This window comes from Equus caballus, chromosome 11 (genome assembly GCF_041296265.1).
Source record: "Equus caballus isolate H_3958 breed thoroughbred chromosome 11, TB-T2T, whole genome shotgun sequence".
NCBI lineage: Eukaryota > Metazoa > Chordata > Mammalia > Perissodactyla > Equidae > Equus > Equus caballus.
In genome coordinates, this window is record NC_091694.1 from 47,413,790 (window position 1) to 47,432,372 (window position 18,583).

At 52.3% G+C, this 18,583-nt stretch overlaps 2 protein-coding genes and 1 non-coding gene across 15 annotated transcripts in view; 1 reads left to right on the plus strand and 2 right to left on the minus strand.

The window, feature by feature from the left end:
- Positions 1-893, plus strand: EMC6 (ER membrane protein complex subunit 6). The gene is made up of 2 exons (XM_001504725.7): positions 1-135; positions 332-893. Exon 2 carries the CDS (start codon positions 380-382, stop codon positions 710-712), a length of 333 nt encoding a protein of 110 aa, XP_001504775.1. The 5' UTR covers positions 1-135; positions 332-379; the 3' UTR covers positions 713-893.
- Positions 890-18,583, minus strand: part of P2RX5 (purinergic receptor P2X 5) — a 26,514-nt gene continuing 8,820 nt past the window's right edge. The window contains exons 2-14 of one of the 13 annotated variants that reach the window (XR_002811657.2): positions 15,253-15,403; positions 14,530-14,601; positions 14,207-14,282; positions 14,024-14,120; positions 13,658-13,738; positions 13,186-13,324; positions 12,406-12,542; positions 11,850-11,943; positions 11,635-11,700; positions 9,358-9,440; positions 8,269-8,436; positions 6,102-6,799; positions 915-1,049 (exon numbers count right to left, since the gene is read on the minus strand). Coding sequence is in view for 9 of the 13 variants with exons in the window: in XM_070226452.1 (XP_070082553.1) it covers positions 6,730-6,799; positions 8,269-8,436; positions 9,358-9,440; positions 11,635-11,700; positions 11,850-11,943; positions 12,406-12,542; positions 13,186-13,324; positions 13,658-13,738; positions 14,024-14,120; positions 14,207-14,282; positions 14,530-14,601; positions 15,253-15,403 (1,234 nt within the window). In the remaining 4 variants the exon portion in view is untranslated. Of the gene's footprint in view, positions 1,050-2,837; positions 6,800-8,268; positions 8,437-9,357; positions 9,441-11,634; positions 11,701-11,849; positions 11,944-12,405; positions 12,543-13,185; positions 13,325-13,657; positions 13,739-14,023; positions 14,121-14,206; positions 14,283-14,529; positions 14,602-15,252; positions 15,404-18,583 lie in introns of those variants that run through there. The other 12 variants (XR_011423059.1, XR_011423057.1, XM_070226452.1 and 9 more) reach the window with 12 other exon arrangements.
- MIR9110 (microRNA mir-9110) lies at positions 4,849-4,983 on the minus strand. The gene has a single exon (NR_128139.1). It is a non-coding gene; the product is annotated as a microRNA mir-9110 (primary transcript).

Sequence of the window (18,583 nt, forward strand, 5' to 3'; positions counted from 1 at the left end):
CGCGGGCACGAGGTCTTGGCGCATGCGCAGCCTGGACCCTCCCAGCAGCCTATAGCGCAAGATGGCGCCGCTGGAATCTCTACCCGTGGCCGTCTGAGGGAGGGCCAAGTGCCTGTGTGCGCCGCCGTGTTCCAGGTAAGCGGGCTAGGCTGGGCGGGGAGTGCGATGGGCCGCCGCCCTCCCGGCTGGCCGAGCCCTCAGCCTTCGCACCGTCTCCTGAAGGCCGGAGACCCGGGAGCGGTGCGAGGTCTCGGAAGCCCCCCGGGGAGGGGCGGCGTGGAGCCAACCCGCCGAGCTCTGGGCGCTGCTGGTAACTTGGTTTCCTCCGCAGCTCCGCATCGTTTCACGAGAAGGCAGAGGCTGAGCCCCGGCGGGTGCGATGGCCGCTGTGGTGGCCAAGCGGGAAGGGCCGCCGTTCATCAGCGAGGCGGCGGTGCGGGGCAACGCGGCCGTCCTGGATTACTGCCGGACCTCGGTGTCCGCGCTGTCGGGGGCGACGGCCGGCATCCTCGGCCTCACCGGCCTCTACGGCTTCATCTTCTACCTGCTCGCCTCCGTCCTGCTCTCTCTGCTCTTAATTCTTAAGGCGGGAAGGAGGTGGAACAAATATTTTAAGTCGCGAAGACCTCTCTTTACAGGCGGTCTCATCGGAGGCCTCTTCACCTACGTCCTGTTCTGGACTTTCCTCTATGGCATGGTGCACGTCTACTGAAAGGGGCGCGGGATGACTTTTTTAAAAAACCAGATTGGGAGGACTGTTGCCAGAAATTAACACCGGGTACACTTAGTTTTTAAATTGTTGAATTCGCTGCTTGTTCTGTAACGTTATAAATAATTTATATCTGAAGACGAAGCGCCTGTAATACTCTTCAGATTAAAGGAAGCGTCAGACACCTTGTGGAGTTTTTTCCTACCTTAACGCATTCCCGCTGTCTGCCATGGGTGCAGAATCGCCTAGTTTTGACTCCTGGAGAGCTGGGACTGAGCCTTGGCCTTCTGGAATTTCCTCGCATTTACACACAGGTCATCCAGAGAGGGTGCACCAGGGCCTAAATAAAAAGAGAACTTAATTATTGATTGACATCCTAAGGACTAATAACAGTTAAGTGTTCCCTATACGCCAGGCATTGTGCCTTATACCTTTTACACCCATTATCTCATTGAATTCTAGCAATATCCTTGTGGAGTAGATGTGATTATTATCCCCCATTGATGAACCTGAGACCCAGAGAGGTTCACTACCTCTTCCATAGGAGGCACAGCTAGGAAGAGGCAGAGCCAGGATTCAGAAACAGTTCACTTAATTGCTCTTGCTGTGTTGGCTGCGGACCTTTTCAGAGCCCGGCCTTCCCTCCCCCTAACCGCTGCTTTCAGGTGTGAATGGTGTCATTTTGGTTCCATTTCACCTAATCACAGCCAGCTCTTGTTTCTGTTAAGAACATTAATTTAAGCTCTTTTCTAGACTTTGTTTAGATTCAGCAGACTGGATGTTTAAGCTAAACTTTGGGCTTGTCTGGAGTGTAAATGCTTCTGTCTATATGCTAATCCACGATCCCTTATTGTCAGGAGGGTTATCTTAGAATAAAATGCATACATTTAATTGAAAAATAAATATGGTATTAGAGTTATGGTAATGAACATGTTGCTTATGGAATCTATAGTCTAACTGGGAAGACCAGGATTACCTAATTTCACAAATATTTAAATGATGGTAAAGTGCTATGAAGGGAGTACATAGGAGCCCCAAACCCAGCCAAGGTTGGGGGGGAGGGGTCAAGAAAGGCTTCTTTGAGGAAATAATGTTACATCTGAGACCCAAAGGTTAAATAACAACCAACTAAAGTGTGGAGAAGGGGGTACTTGCAAGAAAGCAGATGCATGAGGGCCATTGGGCAGGAAGGAGTTTGGCTTGTATCTGCAGAGTTAGAGAAGAGGCCATGGGGTGGACCTGGACCAGATCATGGAAGGCCAGAGTGAGGAATTTGGCCTTGATCATAAGAGCAATTGGGGGAAGCCTTTAGAATTTTAGAAGTGATGTGATCAGATTTGGATTTTTGGATCTGAGAGCTTGAATCCAAGTCTTCTTTTACAGACAGTAGGTGGCACATGGCCAGCAACAGAAATGGGTCTGCGACCCAGGCCTCCTGAATCCCATTTTAGATTCTGGACCACATGTTTGCACATGAGGCCAAGCAGCAGCTCAGGCCACAACTTTGCCTCCCTCTCCCAATGACCTCCTCTGAGCCCTTTCTCTGACTGCCACTGAAGATGCTCACTTTCATGGTTTGCACACTCCTCCACTCTCCCAACCTCCCCCAGTCCTCTCTCGGGGCCTTCTCTGAGTGGGAAGGGAGGGTTCATTCCTGATGCAGGGTAAGGAGGAAGCAGACCTTACTGCAGGTCCTAAGCGGGGGACGGGGAGGGGTAGCAGAATGGGGGCATAAGGGAGCTGATGTACTTAACCATTCCTCTATTTTTAGGCAGTAAGTTTGTTTGAAGTGTTCACTATTATAAAAAATACTGCAATAAATATCTTCACATCCATATCATTATGAGGGAATTTAATAAGCTCCTGGAGCAGAAGATTAAAACTCGAATCCAGATTACACTCATTGAAGGAAAAGTACCAGTTTTATCAGTGCCCTCCTAGTCTTTAATGTTTCCTCACTTAAAGAGTTTCCTTACTTTTATTTGAATTCCTTTGCAAAATAAGGAATGTAATATACTGTTCACTAATTGTTTCTGTGTCTGCCTCTTTTGGTCTCACTTTCTCCTTACATTTTCATCTAAAACATGGGGTGCCCATGAAGACATGAAGGGAAAAAAAATCAGGACACTTTTAAAGTTTACACCTTTTATTGTTTTATAACCAAATAAAAATGTCAAAGAATACATATATTGGACAGGTCCCAGAAAATGTTTGCCATCTTCCCCCTTTAATTCTGTGTACTGGCTTAAGGGGAAACAAGCAGCTGGAAGAAAGGTGCATCCTTTGGAGAGAGAGCGTTCTTGCGTTCGCTGGAGAGTATGCTCGAGGAAGTGAAGTTGCATCACTTGGGTGGAAGGGGGTGGGTTGGAGCCAAATGGAGCCCTTTTCCAGACATGCAAGATGCCATTCCAAGTGGGGTGATTTACGACTCTCCAGGGCACTGTAGTCCTTAGAGACACCTGGAGGAAGTCACAATCCTCCTTTATGACTGGTCCCCCAGTAGGGCAGCCAACCACTGAGAAGGAAGAACTGATGTGCGGCGGGCACAAAAGGCAGCCGTGACTAGTCAGTCCTGATGACCCCTTTATCAGAAGAGGGCACTTTGCTTTTTCATGGCTGGTCCTGTGGTATCACATTGATAGCACCCAATTTACAAACTTCACATGGGCCAGCATCAGAGTACTCCCAAGACATGGAATAACTCAGTCGTTAGGAAAATACCAAGTAGATGGCTTTAGGCCAGGGCCTGAACATACACATAGACAATTCATGATCCTGAACGTCAGCATGGAAAGAAGCTCTTGAGAGGCTGGCACACACATCTTCCTGATGAGGCATCGGCCACCCTGACAGAAAGGGGCTTTCCCAAGTTTGAAAGGAGCTCAAGTGCCCACTTCTTCCCATTACAAAACTAGTTTCTATAAGATTAGTGAGCCTCCCAATTATGTACCAAAACTATCCCCAAAAAAGTGGGGGAGCTGTGCAAAAGCAAGGAAACTTTGGCAGTGTGCAACACTATCCAGAAGCGGTAATGTGGGCCCCTGACGTGTAGTATGGAGGCCACCTGGAAGGCTTTGTTGGACTTGAAGAAAACAATTAGGTTGAGTAAGTCCTTTATGGCAGTAGGGCCTAATGGGGCAACTCTTAAAATTAAAGCAAGTTGATGACAAGAAAACTGGCTCCAGTCATACGGTCTCAATCCAGTTCCTATGTTGCTCCTGCTCACATCAAGGCATTTCTTTTACACATGCGGTTCCCTTACCTGGAATGCTTCCCCATCACCTAGTTAGACTGCTACTAATCTTTCAGATGTCAGTTCCTTGGGGAAACCTCTGGCTACTCATTGAGAACTCACTTGAGTCTGTGACTACATGCATGACCCCTGATGAAGATTCGGCCCCCTAGACTGTAAGCAGCCGGCCCTGGTGGTCTAGTGGTTAAGATTCGGCACTCGGCGGTGTTTCAGATACCAGCTGGGTCACTCATAGTGGACAGGTTTTAGCAGAGATTCCAGACTAGACAGATTGGGAAGGAAGACCTGGCTACCCACTTCCCAAACAACTGGCCATGAAGACCCTATGACTAGCAGCAGAGCATAGTCTGACAGCACCGGAAGGTGAGAGCATGGCACAGAAAGACCAGGCAGGGTTCCGCTCTCCTGCACACGGGGGCGCTAGGAGTCAGAGTCGACTCGAGGGCACTGCTAACAAAGACTGTAAGCACTCGGGCAGGGGCTGTTTCTGTGTTGCTCGCCACTGTGTCACCAGCATTCAGTCCCACACCTGACACAACAGGTACTCAATAAGTATTTACTGAATGAATACTATAGGAAGACATTTTCATTCCAGTATAAAATAAATAGTACGACTGTCCCCAGGTTATATGGCCAAGTTATATGGCTGCTGCAAAGCAATTCCAAAAACAGCCCAACCCCTCAGCAGCCACAACCCCTGCCCTTTTTACTTCCTCCCAAACATAAAAGGAACATGCCAGATTATCAAACCCAAGGGTTTGCATTAGTGAAGAAGTGAAACACCACAGTGGATCACCCGGATTTTTCTATTCAGAGGGTGGGTGGGCTTGTTGACAGGTTACCAGGCAGCCCAAGGTGAGGGAGCTGCTTCCTCTAGAAGGGTTCCTGTTCTGAGGACCATTCCCCTCTGCCCCAGTGGCAAAGCCTCACCGGAGACCCTCTTTCAGGCCCCTTCTGACCTTCTCCAAAGTCCCCAGTGGAAAGATGCTTACCGCCTCCTCTGTGTACAGAGGGGAACCAGGCTTCTCTGACTCGAGCGAGGCCCAGAGAGAGCCCTTCAGAGAGGACGTTCCCTCGTGTGTGGGAGCAGTGGGGCTTGCTAGGCCAGAGGCAGCACTGCGGGCCTTTGCTGCCAAGTGGGTCAGACAGCAGTGAGTGATGAGTTCTAGGTTCCTCCCCTTGGGTTTACACACAGGCTCCTCAGACATTGGGAGAGGAAGAGGTGAGCTAGCCAGATCCCCAGCCCAGTATTTAAGCATATTCCATTGAGTTCCTTTCTGATAGAGGAGACTGACACTGCAGGCCTCAGGAAAAGCTCATTTGCTGAGTGAGGGCGCAAGTAATCAAGTGGATTCTCAGCAAAACAAGGGAGCCTCCTGGAATTGGTAACACAAGTTGCCTTGGGGAACAGGGGTGGGAGGGGAGCTTTTCACTGTCTATTCTTTTGTACCTTTTAAATTTTGAATCATATAAGTATTATCTAGTCAGAATATTTTAATTTAAACAAATTAAGCATAATGCCACTTCCCCAGGGCTGGGATCCCCTCGGTCTCAAGGTAGAATGCCTGTAAGTCTGACCTAGAAATGGGCACCACCACCAAAGCTGGCCATTTCCTCGCTCAGAACCAGGCTTTGCAGATCTCAACGAGTGCTCCTCAAACTTTAACGTACACACAGATCACCTGGGAATCTTGTTGAAATGCAGATTCTGATTTAGGAGGATGAGGGAGGGGCTGGAGACTGCATTTCTATCAAGCTCCCAGGTGATGCCCATGCTACTGGTTTACGGACCATACTTTGAGTAGCAAGGCTCTACAGCCACTAAGGGAAGGAAGCAGCAGAGTTCTGCAGGGTCTGGGTGGGAAAGAAGGGGCGGGGCTGAGGGCTGAGGGCCTCCCTAACAACAACTGTTTCCACCTGCTGAGTGAGCACCACCCATTGTCTCATTAGCTCTTCAGACCCAGCCTTTGAGGAGAGAGGGAGGGAAGCCGGGCAGGGACACCCAGCCCCACAGAACAGCAAGAGCCAAACCACACAGGCAGATGATCGCCCACCTGGACGAGACGCTATGCCCAGAGGTTCCCGAGGCCGGGCGGTCAGACTGGAGCAGAGGCCTCCTGCCTCCCCTTCCCCTCTTACCTAGAAGCTCTCGGAGGCTCCCTCTCCCCTCAAGGGCCAGCTGCCTCCTGATGGGTCCAGTCCTTTCCTGGTTGCCACCTTTAAATTTGATCCCTGGGGCAAAGCCAAATGTCCCCTTGGATGTTGGCTAAGGTCTTCCTCTGAGGAGCCATCATTCTCTAGAGGCATTTGTGAAGGTCTCAGCAAGAGGCTGGAGGAAGGCCGGAGTGGCTGAGCCTGGCAGTGACGTCTCGGCTCTTGAGGGAATTACAATGTGCTCCCCTCCCTGAAGGCCAGGTCAGCGTCTCATTTAAGCATCTCTTGGATAGGGTCCAGCCCACAGCAAAAAATGTTTACTGCATGTATGAATGCATCAATGTCCAATTGGAGTCTCAGAAAAAGTGAAACCGGCCGCCCTTCCCTCTCCAAGGGCCTCCTCTTCTAGATCTGAGCCTTCTAGCCACTGGGGGGCTCCCCTCCCTACACACACAACAAAAAGCTTGTAGCAAGATCCCAAAGTGCAGGAGAGATGGCTGTGCCTGGAAGCCCCGTCCCATGCAGACACAACGACGACTCTTCCCAGTTCAGAGCTGCAGGCGGTTCTGCCTCCAAGGTCTTCGCCAAATCTGCGCTCAGCCAACACCTCTGGCTACGCCTCCACTGTCTGCAGGTTCTGTGGCTGCTCCACATTCACCTTTCCATTCCCCAGATGGCCAGACCTGTGTGTGGGTGGGTGGGGGCACAGAGAGGTACAGAGGATGGTTGGGAACCCTGTGGACAGGGACGCCTCGGTAAAGGCAGAGTCCACCCGCAGCAGCCTCTCTGGCAGCCCCGCAGGCAGCCAGAGCATTCGCAGAGAGGGGCAGTCTGTCAGAGTCCGGGGTGGCAGCCCAGACACATGAAGATGCACGGGCCTCTGGAGCTGCCCCAGCCATGAGCAGCAGCAGCCACCACGGTGGCACCCTGAGCCTCCCACAGCAACAGGCAAGGCTGCGCCAAGACCAGCAGGGTGGCCATTCTTCCCTCTCGCAGGCTAAAGAGCTCAGGAAGTGACAGCTCAGGGAGCATGTGGGGAGCTGCTGGGTGCCGGGCCTACCCCTGCAAACAGATCCCCAGCCTCCACTGCTTCCTTGCCCCCACTGCTGCAGCCCCAGCTCTCGTCTTTCTTTCCTCTCTCCTCTCCATTCTTTGCCTTTCCTCTCCATCCCAGTCCATTTCTCACTCCTCCCCTGCCCAGGCCCAGCTCCCAGCTGGAGGCTGCCAATCCCCAAGTCAGCAAAGAATGAAAGCTGGAGACCAGAGGAAAGTCCACTCCAGGCCAGTGAACTCTGGGACGTGATTAAACAAGAGGAGAGTCACAGAACCCTAGTCTGACTGAGCAGGAGGGACCCCTGTGTCCAGCCCCCACTGGGAAAGAAAAAGGAAAACGCCCAGAAAGAGGGCATCCGTTGAAGGGCACACAGCGAGGCCGAAGCAGAGCAGGCCTAAAAGCCGGCCTGCTGACTCAGCCCAGGGCACCCTCCCAGCACAGGCTGTCATGTCTGCAGAAGCGGCCAGGGAAAGGCAGCCTGTGGGCCGCCTGTCAGCACAGCCGCCACCCTCCTGAGGCCAGGGCAGCTCCAGAATTTCCACACGGAAGAAGGGCTTAGGGAAGTCATCTGGCATGGGGTGGGGGATGGGAGGCTTGAGAAGAGGGAATAACCTGATGGAGAAGAGCTGGATTCTAGGGACACGCTGCCTGGGTTCAAATCCCAGCTCCACCATTTGTTAGCTGTGTGACTTGAGCAAGTTACTTATTAACCTTTCTGTGCCTCATTGGTAGAATAGGCACTATTAGTGTCCACCTCAGTAAGTTGTTGAAGTGAGATCACATATACAGAGAGCTCAGCGTAGTGCAGGGCAGAGAGTAAGCCTGAGTGAAAGATAGTCAGTTATTGTCCAAACGCCGGGATAGCACAGCAAGCAGAGTGGTTTGCAGTTTACTTAGGGGTACTGAGGAGCTAATGGGGACCATGGGGGGCTAAGGCAACCCCACATTCCCCCTCCCTGCAGAGTCCAACTTGGATGGGCTCTCCTGGGTCCTGGCCATCCTGTCTCGTAGCCAGGCCACCCCAGAGCAGGGAGCACAGCAGCCGGCTGTGCCATCTCTGTAGGACCATTCTCAGCCCTCTGCTGAGCAGCCCCTCACCTGGCGGGCTCCAGGAGCTGCCGGCACACACAGCCATTCTCCTTCGGGCTGCCGCCTCCGTCCTGCGCCTCTGGCAGCTCTGGCAGCCCTGGCCCCGCCGCGTCCTCAGTCTCCGGGGCCCCACCCTGCCGCGAGGACTCCACCGGCTGGAGACAGACCCCTAGCTCCCTGGGCAGGACACGATCATTAACCCTGGCCTGCGGAGCTGGATGCTCCCCCAGCACTGGCGGGCCGGGCCCTGAGAGCCACTAGCCCTGCAGGGGGCGCCCTCCTCCTCCTCCAGCTCAGTCAGCTGGCAGGTGCGGTCAGGGCTCAGTCTGAGACCGGGCTCAGGGCTTAGGGCTCAGCCTAAGAACCAGGGCTGGGGTTCAGTCCAGGCCAATGACGCAGGCGGACCCTCCCCCCACTGTCCTAGGCTGCAGTGTGGCTGAGGGAGTGCCAGGTGCCTGTTCGGAGCCCACCATCTGCAACTCATTCTGATCCCACCTCCTCCAGAAAGCCTCCTACAAGGGCTGGGCCAGAGCCCCTGTCCCCTTCCCGTCCACCCGCAGACATCAGGATATCCCACTCATATGCATTCTGCCACTCTGAACACACATCCCCTACCAAACCCACAGCCCCAGAGAGCCTGGAAGTAGGCCCCCATGGTGGGAAAAAAAGTCCATTTCTTCCTTCCCTTCCTACTCCATCTTCCCTCAGCCCCAGCCCACTAGGAACCACCAAGTCCAAGAATCCTAAAACATAAGTGCTGGGAGGCACTATATGTAAACCAACTCTCTCGTTTTGCAGAGAGAGAAACTGAGGCCCAGGGAGACCTAGGACTTGTCCAAAGGTGCCTGGGAGACAGCAGCAGAGCCGGGCCTGGAGACCGGGTCTCCTGCCCATGGCCCGTGGCGGCCTTTTCTTCTGCCAGCTGCACTGTGGCGGGATGCAGTTCTGTAAAGCACGTGTCAGAACATTCCACCTTCCCAGGCCCTCCCAGGGGAGCTCCCTGGGCTCAGCCCTGCCTGCACAACCCAAACGCAACATCAAAGCAGGGTAAAGATTCGGGTAGGGGGCGGGGGCGGAGTGGGAGGAAGCACAACTCACCTGGCTTCCTCATACTTCTTGTTGCGGTAAAAGTTGCTCTTTTTGATGAGGTAGATGAGCACCAGGTCACAGAAGAAAGCCCCCTGCAAAAGAGTCGGGTTCCCTGACTCAGAATCCCAGACCTCCAGACAGCCGCCAGCCGCCTGACACGAGATGCATCCTGTGTGATCTGGCAGCAGCCTCTGAGGGGGCATTGTCCCCACTTCATAGATGGGGACACTGGGCTCAGAAAGAGGAACCTTTGTCCAAGGCCACAGAGCTGGACCACGGTGGAGCCAAGGTTCCCCTGGAGTCCATCTGATCCCCCACACTCTCCTAACCCCATTGAATCACGTCTTCAACAAATGTTTGCTGAGCACTCGCCACTGGGGTGCAGGGAGGTTTAAGACAAGGAGACCTTGAGGGACTCTCCTTCTGGTGCAGGAGACAAACATGTAAATTATGACACAAAGTGACAGGTCCTATGACAAGGAGAGGAGCGGGGGAGCAGAGACAAGACGGGACTTTACTTAGCATGGGGAGGGACATCTAGGCTGAGTCTTGAGGGCTGAATAGGAGTTTATACAAGGCAAACAAAAAAAGAAGTTCAGGAAGGGCATTGCAGAGGTAGGAACAAGCCTCTTGTGCCTGGGAATTCCACAGCCCTGTGGGGGAAGAGCTAAAGAGACTTCTGGAGAGGTGGATGGGGACCAGCCTGTAAAGCTTCCTAGAGTGTCTCCAAGGCACTGGCCCTAATACCCCAGGGGAGGCACTAATGGCTTTGAATAGGGGCAGGACACACAATCGTGGCATTTTAGAAAGAGCCCTCTGGTAGTCAGCGTGAGAGAGAGACTGGAGGGGATCTGACAACAAGGACACGACAGGGGTGGTCAAGGACAGATGAGGCCTGAGCTAAGCCAGCTGAGACCCACTGACACCTGAACACACGCGCTTCATGGAGCAGCTTGTGCAAATGTCCGTCTCCTCCACCAGAGGGCGACACCACCCATGGCACAGAGTGGCGGGAGGGCGGTTCCTGAATGAGTGGCATGGGGTGGGAAGGGGCTGATGGCTAAGCCCGCAGGTGACCTTGATTCTCTGACCCTGGGATCTGCACACCTCTTTTTTTCCCCCAGATACCAAAAATGTTACTTATCAATTCCTTGTTCCCAGAGAACACTCCTCCCACCCCCACCCAACCGCTACACCCTTTTCCCGTTACCTTAATTTCACAGGTATGCCCCCCAGATGCGCCTGCGTTCTGATTGACCCCCATCATAAGGAAGTGATGACGGAAGGTGGCCCCTCACTCAGAAAGTTCCACATGCAAACAGACATGTGAGGAGGTCTGCAGTGAGGAGGAATCCTGCGGGGCTCACTTTCATCCGTGGGCCACCTCTCAGGAGCACGCCTCTCTGCATCCCGTTACAGGACAGTGTTCCTGGTCTCAGTAAAGTCAATCCTAGGACCTGCCAGAAGCCTCCAAGGGACCTGTTGTGGCCTCCTGGGCGGAGAAAGGAGGCAAGAGGCTGCTGGAAACCCTGGCAAGAGGTTTGTTGGGATAGGCCGAGCCACTCACTGTCGACTCTCATGTCTTTAAAACACTTTCAGAAGAACAAAGAGACATGACAGATTCGGAGGAAAGCTTTCCCTGCCCTCCGCCACTCCTTCCCCTCCAGTGGCCCCTCTGGACCCAGCTAAAGGACACATCTGAGGAGGGACTACAGCCTGACTTCCCCGCGTCATCTTTTTAGCCCCGTGATTCTCAACAGGGGGTAATTCCCCCCCTGGGGGACATTTGATGATGTCGGGAGATATTTTTCATTGTCACAACTGTGGAAGAAGGCACTCCCAGCATCTAGTGGGTAGATGCTGCTAGTGGGAATGCTGCTAAACATCCTACAATGCACAGGACGGCCCCAGAGAAAAAGGAATTATCAAAATGTCAACATGACCATGGTTGAAAACCCCGTATATCGCCAGCTCCAGCCTCTTTTTAGCAGAAGTGGAGATGAGGCTTAAGAAGTTCAGGGTCTGACTCAAGATCCCAGAGAACTCCTAGCCCCACTCCCAACTCCAGAGCTACAGGCAAATGCTTCTCTGGCTGTGGAAAGAGAAACTCAGGTAGTCACAGGCCGCTGGCAGGGGTGAAGTCCCAGAAAGCCCTCTTTACCCACGTCCATGCTGACCTTGCCAGCTCTTGTTCTTTCTGGGGCATGGAGACAGCCCCACAAAGGCAGTGTCCCCTCCCCACCACCAGTGCTCAGAGGGTAAAGGGCGGGAGGGAGAGGTACTCACAGCACCCATGAGCGCCACCCCAGAGCCCACGTTGATGATCGTGGGGATGATGCTGAACTTCCCTGCCTGGGGCAGAGAGAGACAAGGTGGGGTGACCCAGGAATGGTGGACAGCAGGATCCCCAGGGACTCCACCCAGAGCCAGCCCAGGGCCACTCCCAACATGCCCCGCCCCAGACCTACCCAGCCTCAGAATGGGAGACCCACCCCACACACCTTGCCATTCACCATCACATCAAAGCGGATCCCATAGGCTTTCATCAGAGTTCGGAACTGCACCCCCTCTGTATCTCGGTAGTATTTGGCAAACCTGGGGGAGATCCGGCCCAGGGGAGACCTCAGCCTAGCTGGGCATTCACCGTTTGGCAACACAGAACTCGGCTGCTTTGGAGATTTATAAGCATTCTGTGGACCCTGGCCCTCAGCAGCCCCAGCAGAGGTTGCACACCCTCTTGCTGACATTATGCTAAGGATTCATCCACATCCTTGAAATCCTTGCCAGACATTCCCCAAGAGGCAAGGGCTTTCCCACACGCTGGCATCAATGGAGCTGACCCAGCTGAGAAGCCAGGCCCCAGCTGCATGGTGAGCCAAGGGCGATGACACGCTTCTCTCCTCTCCTAGACACAGCCCCCGCTGCTGCCCCCTGCTCCCCTCAGCGGTCCCTCCCCATACCTCCCACTCTGATTCCCAGCCCCAGGAAGGGCACTGGCACCCAGGAAAGGACACAGCGTGGACAGGGTTATAAGGCAGCAGGCTTAGCCCCATTTACCTGAAATTGTACCCAGAAGAGACAGATTTTTCTGAAAATCGGTTGTCCAGACGGCTAAAATGATAGCGAGGATTGCATTCGGAGGGAGCTTTATCAAGATCACAGTCCCATTCAATCTGAATTCCTATCACACCACCCTTGATGAAAAAGAGACAAGAATCAGTGCACAGAACTTTCCGGAGATGGATAGAAGTCACAGACCAGCTCTTCATGGAGAGCTGGACAAGATGGGGGCAGTGCTCGGGCAAGGGGTCAACGGCTGGACCATCCTTCCAGGAGGAAGGGGGAGGGTCCAGGCTTCTAAGCCCCTCCTCTGGAGTGGCTGAGAAAAGCATTGCCAATGCCTCAGCCCCGGCTTCCTCCTGCTCCACGCCTCCAGAGAGCAGGGACCTCCCAGGGTGAGCGCCTACAACTGGACGGGCGTCTCACACACGAGCCAGAGGGGCCAGCGAGGCTCCTCTCGGCTCAGCTTCAGCTGACACCCAAGGACTAAGAACCAAAGAGCAGGTGCCCAGTGTGCCCCATGCCGAGTGCCCGCAGTCGGCTGTGTGTCACAGCAAATTCTTTTTTGTTTGAGTTTTACACTTTTTCTTTTTAATTGAAGTATAATTGACATACAATGTCATTACAGCTAATTCTGAAGACAGTGAGTTCCTGGGGCAGTCACTTTGCAGGGCAACCCCACCCCCAGGCCCCCCGATGCACTCTCTCCTCATTGCAGAGCCCAGGCCCAGAGCCCTCCAGCCTCCAGGGAGGGCTCCCTGAGTGCATGCCACCCACCTGCAGGGCTATGTCCTGGAAGTTGCTCCCCGCCCAGCTGACCAAGGACCCCACTCGGAAGATGGGGCAGTAGAGGTTCTTGGGGTCAAATTGACAGAACTTCAGGTAAGATCTGTCTTCGGTGTCCAGCACATTGGTCCTGGGTGGAGGCCGTGAACAGCCAGTGAAATGAAGGTGAGACTTGCTGTTCCTGGGCTGGAAACTAGCCTGACCCAGGAGACACTGGGCCCCTCACCCGGCCCAGCCTGAATCCCTGACTTTTGCCCCTACTCGAGTCCTGACTACTTCTCCCACTAACATCCTACTACAAGAAAAAAACAGAGCTCCACCTCACCCCCCGCAGGGGGAAGGGGGCCCCAGCATCACCAGTGGTTCATGCACAGACACTGTCACATGTACACCATGCACGTGGGCCCATGCACAGCCACCAGGAGGGCCAGCCAAGGATCCCCAGTAGCCAAGCCCCACATACTTGGAGAAGTTGAATTTGGGGAAGCGAATGAAGTTCTTTATGTAAACAGTGAAGTCTTCAGCCTTGCCCAGGAGTGGCTTCCTGGAAATCAAGATAGACAGCCTGTCCAGGAGGCCTTGCCCCTGCCCACTCTGTGCCTCCCCAGCCCCATGGTGGCGCTGAGCCCTGCCTGTTCCCTGGGTCCCCCAGAGCCTTTGCCAAGGACAGTTAAATTGGTCATGTTGGGGTGGTGCCCAGGCCTTTGTGGGGTGTCCTGGCTTCTCCCTCAGAATGAGGATCCCAAGTGGACCTGTCTCTACCGTCAGGCTGGGACCCCCTGGACAGGACTGGGTAACCCCTCAGGGTCCCAAGGCCACAGCCACTCACGATGGCCTGGACTTTGTCTCCACTGGGCACCAGGCGAAGATCTCACAGGTGCCCCTTTGCATTTTCCCAGCCCGCAGGCAGCGGCCAGTCTTCACTCCTGAAAGGGTGGGACGGGGACAATGCCAGGAGCCTCCAGGCTCCAAGCCCCTTTTTGCCCCCAGCCCTGGCCACTCCAGGCCTCACCATTTCCAGCCACAACAGGCTCCCCAGGAGGGCAGTCGCTGTCCTTATAGCACAGGCCGTCAGGGATGTTTTCACTCTGCCAGGAAAGAAAGGCGCCTGGGTGGGGAGTCCCCTGCAGGAAGCCCAGCTTAGAGCCAGGGCCTACCCCAGGAGTTAGGACAGGGTTCCCTTCCCTGCCTGGGGCCGCCCACCCTGCTTCTCCCCCAAACAATGCAGGTATGTGCACTGGTGCATATATCCCCCAGAAACCCCTGCTTCAGGAGAGGGGTGGACCCCACCACTGCCACCAGCAACCCTCCCCAGCTCGCAGTGTCAAATCAAACCTCAGCACAGGTTCCCTGCCGCTGGTTAGGGGTCACAATCAGGTTGGTGACAATGAAGAAGACGTTCTCTCCCTGAGAAACCAGAAAGGGGTTGAGGAACCTCCTCCTGCCCTTTTGGGGACCCTCCTTCCCAGGGATGCCTGGCAGGGGGCAGGGTCTCTGCATAGGTGTTGGGGACAATGGGGCCACAACATTGGTGGATCCTGCCCATATGCTCACTGACCTCAGAGTCTCTGAGTACATGTCCTTGGATAGGTCCCTTCCAGGCCCACAACCCCAAACTGCCCCCACCCATGGATCCCTATTCTGCCCTCAGCCTCTGGGGTCCAAGCCCAGATCTGGGAGGAGAAGGGGCAGAGATGGGGTGGCCCCAGCCCTGGCCCAGGCCTCTTGTGAATAGGCCAGGGAGCCATTCCTGGGGCAGTGGCTAATATAAGGGAAGCCACCTGACTCACACTGACCTGGAAGTTCTCTAGCCCCACTGGGTCTCAAGAGGCTCAGATTTGTTAGGAACAGAGTGCTCTCATAATGCAGGCAGGGAAGGCGGGGGTTTGGTGTGGGGAGAAGGATCTAGGCAGGAACTCCACCTGCAAACCTTGGCAGCTGTCCTGGGCCAAGGGAGACAATGGATGGAGGGCCCTGGGTCCTGGAGCAGCTTCCCATGTGACCCACCCTGAGCCAGGCCCTGCCAGCCTGGGCCCCAGTGCTGGGTGGGACTCAGACCTGGGGTGGGATTACGTAGTCGGCAACATCCCAGAGCCGCGCCCCGAGATCCGAGGTGTTAGTGAAGGTCACGCCCTTGACTTTGGTGACGATGCTGCTCTCCAGGGAGGTGTCGGTGTCTTGGTAACCCTTCTTCCACAGGAACACCCAGCTGTGGGGAAGGGGCGGCAAGTGGGCGTCAGCCTTGTTGCTGCCCTCAGGGAAGTTTCCCCAGGCCCAGGGTGCAGTGAGGGAAGGCTTGGGGCTCCACCTTTCCACCAGCTCCTGGGCAGGGTCACAACTCCCACTGCTGCCTGAAACCCCATCCTGCAAGCAGCAGAGGTGACAAGCAACCCCAGAGGCAGAGACCGCTGCTCTCAGGAGCTGACGCCCTGCAGTCAGGCAGGCCACCCACTCACTGGCTACCTGAGCTTGGGCAAGCTAACAAACCCTGGGGGTGAGCACAAGGATAACACACCTCGTGCTAAGGGTGTGAGACGGCTAGAGGCAGTGCACAACCTGAACTAACCACAAGGAGACCTCAGAAAAATCCAAATGGAGGGGCATTCCCAAAAGTAGAGTGCAAAATCCCAATCTTTGACACCCAACATACAAGAAACAAAAGGAAAAATAGACAAGTTGGACTTCATCAAAATTAAAAACTTTTGTGCATCAAAGGACACTATCGGGGCCAGCCTGGTAGCACAGCAGTTAAGTTTACACTTTCCACTTCGGCGGCCCGGGGTTCGCCAGTTCGTATCCCGGGTGCGGACATGGCACCACTTGGCAAGCCATGCTGTGGAAGGTGTCCCACATATAAAGTAGAGGAAGATGGGCACGGATGTTAGCTCAGGGCCAGTCTTCCTCAGCAAAAAGAGGAGGATTGGCAGCAGATGTTAGCTCAGGGCTAATCTTCCTAAAAAAAAAAAAAAAAAAAAGGCCACTATCAAGAAAGTGAAAAGATAACCCACAGAATGGGAGAAAGTATTTGTGAGTCATATATCTAATAAGGATCGAGTACCCAGAATATAGTCATACGTCACTTAACGACGGGGATACGTTCTGAGAAATGCATCGTTAGGCTATTTTGTCATTGTGTGAACATCATAGAGAACTTACACAAATCTAGATGGTCTAACCTACTACACACTTAGGCTATAATACTAATCTTATGGGACTACCATGGTATATGCGGTCTGTCATTGACCGAAATGTCGTTATGCAGCACATGACTATACAGAAAGAACTCTTACAAGTCAATAATAAAAAAAGACAAATAACCCAATACAAAAGTGGGCCAAGGATTTGAGTAGACATTTCTCCAAGAAAGATATATAAATGGCCAATAAGCACATGAAAAGATGCTCAACATCATTAGTCAGCAGGGAAATACAAATCAAAACCACAATGAGAAACCACTTCACACCCACTAAGATGGCTATAACCGTAAAAACAAAAAATAACAAGTGTTGGTAAGAATGCAGAGAAACTGGTACTTGCTGATGGTACCTGCTGGGGAAAATGGTTTGGCAGTTCATGAAAAGGTTATCATACAACCCAGCAATTACATGACAAAGTATATACCCAAGAGAATTGAAAACACGTGTGTACATGAATGTTCTTAGCAGCATTATTTATAACAGCTAAAAAGTAGAAACAGTCCAAATGTCCATCAATAGATGAGCAGAGAGACGAAATGCAGTACATCCATACAATGGGATATTATTCAGCCATGAAAGGAATGAAGTACTGATCCATGCTACAACATGGATAAACTTTGAAAATAGTATGCCAAGTGAAAGAAGGTAGACGAGAAAGGCCACATATCGTATGATTTGCTTTATATGAAATGTCCAGAATGCACAAATCTGTAGAGACAAATGGTAGATTAATGGTTGCCAAGGGTTGGAGGGAGGGGAGAGTTGCAACTGACTGCTAATGGATACTGGTTTCTTTTGGGGGTGATGGAAATGTGCTGGAATTAGCTAGTCACGATGGTTGTACAACATTGTGAATGTACTAGAAACCACTGAATTGTATCATCTAAAATAGTGAATGACATGCTATGTGAATTTTCCCTCAATTAAAAAACGGTAAAAAAAAAAAATCCCATACACTTCAAAAAATGTCAATATCACGAAATAGACAGACTCTGGAACAATTGCAGATTAAAGGAGACTAAGAAGACATGGCAACTGAATGCAGATTTTCTTTTGCTATAAAAGTAATGATTGGGACAATTAACAACAGGTCTGTAGGTTAGACAATATTGTTCAACGCTAATTTTCTAATTTTCATACTTGTATTTGGATAAATAAGAGAATTCCTTGTTTTAAGAAATACACAGTGAAATATTTAGGAGTAAAGGGGCATCATGTCTGCAACCTACTCTTAAACAGTCAGAAAAAATTCCGTATACATACCATTAATCTACCATTTGTGTGTGTGCCTGCGGAGAGACAAAGGGAGAAAGACAACACCAATGTAGTAACATGTTAACATGTGGGGAATCTAGAGCAAGGGCATTAAAAAAAATTTTATACTATTTTGTAACTTTTCTATAAGTCTAAAATTATGTCAAAAATACAAAAAATAATTTTCTACAATATGAGATGGTTCATGTAAATTGCTTAGCACAGTGAGCGCAATACAAAAAATAATTTTCTAAAATATGAGATGGTTCATGTAAATTGCTTAGCACAGTGAGCGCCTGGCACAGAGGAAGAGCTCAGTGAATACAACTCACCAACTTATTGCTGATGTTACTGTTAATGTTAGAGGTTGTCCTGGTAAACCTCCCCTCGGGAAACTTGGGGAAACAGGGGCCAGGAGAGGGCAGGAAGCTGCCTGCCTGAGGTCATACAGCAGTGGTATGGGATGTCCTGCACCTCCCATGGCACTGGTAAGGGTTCTCAGTATAGTAGGTACCAACCAGGATGTGTCTACCCTCCTCCTCTCTGGGGCCAGAGCTGGCATGTCCTGGGCCCTAGGCTATCCTGTCTCTAAGGAATTCTGAGAGGGCTGTATGGGGGATCAGAATTGGCCACCCCAAAATGTGTCTCTTTGCCTTGCCTTGATTATTTTTAACAACAAAAGACTGAAAGAAACTTTGACCTTCCCCCAACCTGCTAAAAGAAATTTAAAATAAAGGCCTGTCTTCAGGTCAGGCCATCACCATAGATAACTCTGAGTATCCAGTAGGCTGGGAGGATCCTTGCTAAGCCCACTCTTATCAAAGTCTGTTTATCAAACATTTGCTTTTCCTTCTCCATATGAAGCACCTTCCTCCCCTCTGAAGCCCCAAACCACTCCCACCTCCAACATCCTCCTTTGTCTTTAGCTTTAGATTTAA

Coding starts and splice junctions, on each gene's coding strand:
- EMC6 (XM_001504725.7), top strand. CDS start 380: ATGGCCGCTGTGGTGGCCAAGCGGGAAGGGCCGCCGTTCATCAGCGAG.